General features: G+C 38.9%; 1 protein-coding gene across 1 annotated transcript; it reads left to right on the forward strand.

The window, feature by feature from the left end:
- Positions 1 to 1,735: 1,735 nt before the first annotated feature.
- On the forward strand, positions 1,736 to 3,976 carry LOC133096548 (GTPase IMAP family member 2-like). Its single transcript, XM_061198164.1, is given in 2 exon segments — positions 1,736 to 1,763; positions 2,964 to 3,976. Coding segments are annotated over 2 exon segments (1,041 nt in total).
- The last annotated feature ends 3,053 nt before the right edge of the window (positions 3,977 to 7,029 follow it).

A 7,029-nucleotide genomic window follows, 5' to 3' on the forward strand; every position in this document is an offset into this window, starting at 1 on the left:
CTATCTAAGTCCCACACTTTCTCTGCCCCTGCTGTGGTGAACGTCATATAAATAAGGGAATAAAAGCATTTGAGTGATTTCAGCTTTAGCCCCTTGGGTCATTCTTCCTGAATGCAGACACTCAGATTATTATTGTAGACACTGCCTAGATCATTGCTTCCCAGGGGTGCCTCCTTGACATTGCAGAGCTGGACGGGAAGGAAGAGCAGGGAAACCATGAGGGAGTTATTTCCAAATGCGCTGATGGACGTGACTGTTACAGTCAGACAGACATGGGCTTCTCCCGGGTTCTCCTTTCTGTACCCTCCCCGCTCTGCACAGTGCCCTGTCCTGTGCCCCTCACACCCACGCTCTTTCTGCCCCCCAGCCCAGCGGCACTTGCCTTTAGGACAGTCACTGCTATGGTGTGGATGAGGTGTCATTCCTCCTGGGGGGAGTTGAGGGGTGTTCATTCAGGCAAACCTGTAACTGCGGGGACGCAGCCCGGGTGGGAAGGAAGCAAATCTACCAGCATCCCTGGCGCCCCCTTTTTTCCTGTCCAGTTTAAATGATTCAAACATTGGTTTTCTTCACTATTGAGAAAAGACAGTCCACATGACAACAAATTACTTGTTAAGTGTTGCCATTTTAACTGTTTATTTTTAAAAAGAGAATTTCAGACACAGGCATGTGCTGGGGCTCGCTTGCAGTGGGGAAGCTCGGTGAAGATTCAAGAGAGGAAGAAAAAGCAGATTAGATTTTCGTGGTTTTTTTTTTTTTTTTTTCTCTTCAAGCTGAACTGGCAAGTCACAGGTTTGAACAGGGAGGCTTCTGTTTCTTTCAACAGTAACTCAGGTAAGCCCACACTCACGAAAGTTCTGCAGTGTTGATTTCTAGTTCCCAGGCTATGCTCGAAAAAGAAAAATTTTTTAAACAAATTTGCCCTATTTTCAGGGAAACAATTTAGAGTGATGGCATTTGGCTTAAGTGAAGCCAGTTTACAGGACCTGTAAACTTCATGGAATTTAGATTACCCATTACTGGCAAAGAGAGCTTCCTCTGCATAGAGCCAATAAAAAGTGGTAACTGGGAAGAATTTGGTCATTAACTCATGCATTTTCTCTGCCTTGTCGCTTGGTACAGGCTGCCAGTTTTAAGTTACTTCTCTCTGTGTAGGAAAAGGAACTAAATGGCAAGGCTTCTTCATGGAAAGAGGAAAATTCAAGTAATTCACGGATCAAATGAAGTGTATTTCTGGTTTAAAGGACAGTGTACTTTTCTGGAGTCGTGTTTTTAATTCATTGAGCCTCTCAGCAAGGACTCAGCGTGGAGGGAGGGGTTGGGTGAGGTGGGGAAGGAGCGAAGGAAAGAGCAGTCTGAACCTGGGACCCAAGGCAGACCTAGAAAGGAGGCAGAAGGAAGGGAAGGTGTGTGGCCACGGAAAGCAAGAGTGGGCAGGGAGGTCCTGCAGGGAAGAGGGAAAGTGGAGGAGAGGTGGGCACGGAGATAAGAAGAAGTAGGTGGGGCGACAAGCGAAACCCATTTTCTGCCTCACTGGGTTGACTCTGAGCAAGTGACTAAGTTTCTCTGTAAAATAGAGATAGTACTTCTTTCCACCCACCTCCTCAGCTTTTTGTAGACAAATGAGGCACGGTTGTGAACGTGCTCTAGAAATATAAGGTTCTGTCATGAGTCGTGACTCAAAAATGATAGTTTTTTAATTGGTCTCTGGTCTCTCTGTCCCTCAGGAACTGCCATGGGCCAAAAGGAATGCAGTGACTCTGGTAAGAAAGTGACTTCCTGTGTGTGCCTGTTTTACCCATTCTGTGCCTATTTTGCATAAAAATCATGCTATCCTCTTGAAGCAAAGTATAAGCGAGCAGCAGTTTCTTCACTAGAGAGAATCAGTTCACAATGCTCATTTCAGTATTTTCCTGGTCCAACCATTTCACTGGTGGTCGGGACCACACCTCTGCCCAGCCACGGTCAGAGGAGCCATCTCTGGCCCTGGAACAGTCAGGTTACTTTCCCCACCTGGAGATGGAACCCACAGTCTTGGCTACACGTCTCTCATCTCCAGAAAATTTGCCTTTTACAGGGCCAGAACTGGGTGATATAGGCAAGTTTTGAATGACAATGTATGTTTCTAATTCTAACTCACCTCCAAGTATGTTTGTCTAGGAGCCAACATGGCAATGCCTTGCAGACTTAGAGAAATTTAGAGTTTTAAAAATCATTATTTTATTTGATAATAGAGTTAGCTTCTATTTCATAAATACAATATATTGTGAGAGTATCTTTTCCCAGACTTTTCCTTATCATTAAAAATATTCCATTGGCTTGATCAGTGTGGTAATAACAAAGTAAGGGCTTCCCTGGTGAAGCAGTGGTTAAGAATCCGCCTGCCAATGCAGGAGACATGGGTTCGAGCCCTGGTCAGGGAAGATCACACATGCCGCAGAGCAACTAAGCCTGTGTGCCACAACTACTGAGCCCCTGCTCACCTCAACTAGAGAAAGCCCGCGCGCAGCAACCAAGACCCATCGCAGTCAAAAAAAAAAAGGTAAGCTTGCTTTTTTTCATTTAATTAGTTTTTTTAAAAAATTGAAATATAGTTGATTTACAATGTTTTGTTAGTTTCAAGTATACAACAAAGTGATTCAGTTATACACACACACGCACATATATATGAATAGAATTTTAGATTCTTTACCATTGTAGGTTATTACAAGATAATGAGTATAGTTCCCTGTGCTATACAGTAGGTCCTTGTCGGTTATCTATTTTATATATAGTAGTGTGTATACTTTAGTCCCAAACTCCTAATTTATCCCTCCCCTGCCCGTTTCCCTTTTGGTAGCTGTAAGTTTGTTTTCTATGTCTGTGAGTGTATACCTGTTTTGTAAATGAGTTCATTCGTATCATTTTTTTTAGATTCCACATATAAGCGATATCATATGGTAATTTGTCTTTTCTCTTCTAAGTAAACTTGCTCTTAGCAGGACCATATACAAAGAGCCAACAAGCTCAACATGCCAGAGGATCGGAGCTGAGAGTCATTCTGGTGGGCAAAGCTGGAACCGGCAAAAGTGCTACAGGGAACAGCATCCTCGGGAAGCAAGCATTTGAGTCCAGGCTGAGTGCCCAGTCCTTGACGAAGACTTGCAGTAAAAGTCGGGGAAGCTGGGGAGACAGAGAGATGGTTGTTATTGACACACCAGACATGTTTTCTGGGAAGGACCGCTCTGATTCCCTGTACAAAGAGGTACACAGGTGCTACTTACTCTCCGCACCAGGACCCCACGTGCTGCTCCTGGTGACACAGCTGGGCCAATTCACCACCGAGGACCAGCGGGCTGTGCAGAGGGTGAAGGAGATCTTTGGAGAGGATGCCATGAGACACACAATTGTCCTCTTCACCCGCAAGGAAGACCTCAGGGGAGGCTCCCTGATGGATTACATCCATGGCTCAGATAACAAAGCCCTAAGCGAGCTGGGGGCTGCGTGTGGGGGGCGAGTGTGTGCCTTTAATAACCGTGCTAAAGGGAGCAATCGGGATGAACAAGTGAAGGAGCTAATGGACTTGACTGAGAGCCTAGTGATGGTGAAAAGGGGTGACCACTACAGCAATAGGTAGTACAGCCTAGTAACAGGGTCTGAATATGGAACTGTGCAGTCAGAGGAAAGATTACAGGATTTCAAAGTGAATTTTATAAAATACATGAAATTTCAGAGACATTGCACAACCATGGTCAAAGCAAATTGCCTAAGAAAAGCCCTAATCCAAACAGTGATGTGTATTTTATTGTGTATTCAGGTGTTTGCCACATTGCTAATTCTGTTATTTTGTATATTGCACAGAAAGTGCAATTTCTTTTACCACTTACCCTTTAGTATGTGCAATTTATTCTGTAGCTTACTGTTAATTATATCCCAAAAATTAATGATAATTTTTAGAAAGACCATTAGACTGGAATGCAAGACTCCTATATTATAGTTACAATCAGTGGTTCTTTATCCACTGTCATTTAGTGGGTGAATCACAGTGCCTCCCCTGTAAAAATACAGTGCCTGACAGCACTAAACGTTTGAGATTCTGTGAAGTGTTTAAATCTTAACATCATTCTATTTGTTAGTGAACCAAATGATTTAAAACTTACTGTTTGTTTTGAAATATACCTTTTGAAAGTTGTAAACATAAAATTCCTCTCATTTGCAAATCTCCAAAGTCAGTTTTATGTTCCTGAAACTCCTTTTCTTCCTTATACTATTACTATTTCTACTGAATATAACAAAAATAACAATAAAATTTCTACTAGGTACAGTAAAATAACAAGTAAGCTGTAAAGTTCCTGAGATCACATGTCTTTAATTCTGTGCTATGGTTTTATCCTCAGAAGATGGTAAGTGAACACGTGGCTCATTTCTGTAACACAACCAACTCATGCTCAACAATCACACACGGACACACTCACACATCAATAGTCTGTTTTATGTGCATCAAATTTGCTTAACATTGAAAGAGGCTCAGCCAGATTTTATCCATGACACCCAATCCCAGTTAGCACTGAAACATACATACAGGCTTACGCTTCAGACAAGATGGTGGACTGAATATTTTGGAGCATCATCCTGTTAAATGCAACTAGAATTTATTGAAATAAACACAATCTTTATGACTGATGAGCTCACTAGAAAATTAGGAAAACTCCAAGAATGAAGCCGACAATACATATAAAAAGGATGTGGAGCTAAAAGGGGAGTTGAGAGCCATGCAGACAGGCAAACCCAGAAGGCAGGGTTGACCTACAGACAAACGCCTACATCAATCCCGAGATCAAGAAACTCAGCCTTGGGTTGTTGGTAAAGTCAGAGAGCTGATTCTGAGGTCTCTGATCCTCAGACCCAAACCTATATTAAACCTTCCCTAATATTATAAATTCTAATATTATAAATTAATATTTAAAGTCTTTTTTAACCAAATGTAAAATGTTCTGTTCTTTTATTTCTTCTTATGCTCATTTTTGTAGGCTGTGCTTTTCAAGGAATTTTTCCATTATACTTAAGTAGTTGAATTTATTTGCAGAAACATAAAATATTTTATCATCCCTTTAATATGTACAAGAGCTAACATCTTACAGAAAACCCAAATGAACTTTTTGTCCAATCCAATACTTGTTCCTCTTTGAATTCTGATATTGGCAATTTATGATTATTTCTTTTTGTTTCATCAGCCTGGCTAGAGGTTTAATTTTATAAATTTTACAAAAATCTAACTTTGATTTTCTCCTTTAAATTTTCTATGTTCCATTTCATTGAGCGTTTTTTAAAATATCTTTTGCACAGCAGAAGTTTTTAATTTCAAAGAAGTTTAACTTATCAATTGTTTCTTTCATGCTTTTAGTGTTGTACCTAAAAAGTTGTCGCCAAACCCAAAGTCACCTAGATTTTCTCCAATGTTATCTTTAGGCATTTTATAGTTTTTCATTTTACATTTATATCTATGATTTATTTTGAATTGATTCTTGTGAAGTGTATAAGGTCTGTGACTAGATTCATTTTTTTTTGCATGTGGATGTCCAGCATCATTTACTGAAAGTCTGTGCCTTTAGACAGACTCACAGTTATAGAAAATAAACTACTGGATACAGTGGGGAGAGGGAAGGGGGTGCAAAATAGGGTTATGGGATTAAGAGATACAAACTGTTATGAAGCAAATAGGTAAGCAACAAGGATATATTGTACAGCAACGGGAATTATAGCCATCATTTTGTAACAACCTTAAATGGAGTATAATCTATAAAAATGCTGAATCACCCTGCTGTACACCTGAAACTAATATAATATTGTAAATCAAGTATACTTCAATTTAAAAAGTAAAAATAAATAAAAATTTTAAAAAGACTATGCTTCCTCCATTAAATTATTTGCTCCTTTGTCAAAGATCAGTTACATTTAAAATAGCTATAGCTATGGTTGGATTTACATCTACATTTACCGTCTTGCTCCTGCTTTCTATTTACCCCATATTTTCATTGTTCCTCCTTTTTTTCATTTTTGTGTGTTGATCTTTCCAAAATTATTTCATTTTCTCTCCTCTTTTGACCTTTTTTTTTTTTTTTAGTGGTTGCTCTAGAAACTAAAGTATTTATCTGTAACGTATTATTCTCTACCTTGAATTAAGAGTGGACCACTTCAAAGAAGATATAAGAATCTTATGAAAGTGTACTTGCATCTAGCCCCTACCTTACCTTTGTGATATTGTTGTCATTTTTTGCTCCTTCATATGTTAGAAACTCACAATAAGTTATTATTTTGCTTTAGTCAAATTCACTTTTAAGAAACTAAGCAATAATCAAAATAGTAGTCTTCTCGTATTTCCCACATATTTAAAATTTCCAGAAACCTTTATTCTTTCCTGTTGATCCAAGTTTCTATCTGGTATTCTCCTTCAGCCCAAAGAATTTCTTTAACATTTCTTGTAGCACAAGTCCTAGTGGGACAAATTCTCTCTAGTTTTCTATCTTAAAATGTCTTTTTTCAATCTTCATTTTTGGAGGGTAGTTTTGCTGGGCCGATCTTTTCTTTTTCTTCAGCATTTTGAATATATTCCAATATTTTCTGGTTTGCATTATTTCTGATAAGAAAGCAGCCATTATTCTTATGTTGTTCCCCTGTGAGTAATGTGAATTTTTCCCTCCCCTTGTTGATTTTCAATTATTCTCTCTCTCTCTTTTTTTTTTTCTTTTGGTTTTCAGTAGTTTGACTATAAAGTGCCTGGATTTTGCTTTTCTTTGTATTTCCCACATAAACTGAAGATTTTTGGATTTATGAGTTGAAGTTTTTCATCAAACTTAAGAATTTTTGGTCATTATATCTTCAATACTTTTCCCTTCCAGTTCAGTCTTCTCTTCTCCTTCTTGGATTCTAATTACATTAGACTGCTTGATACTATCCCACTGATCATTAGTGCTGTGTTTGTTTCTTTTTTCTATTTTCCTTTTATGCTTTAGTCTCAATAATTTCTCGTGACCTGTCTTAAAGTTCATA

This window comes from Eubalaena glacialis, chromosome 8 (assembly GCF_028564815.1).
Source record: "Eubalaena glacialis isolate mEubGla1 chromosome 8, mEubGla1.1.hap2.+ XY, whole genome shotgun sequence".
Classification (NCBI taxonomy): Eukaryota; Metazoa; Chordata; class Mammalia; order Artiodactyla; family Balaenidae; genus Eubalaena; species Eubalaena glacialis.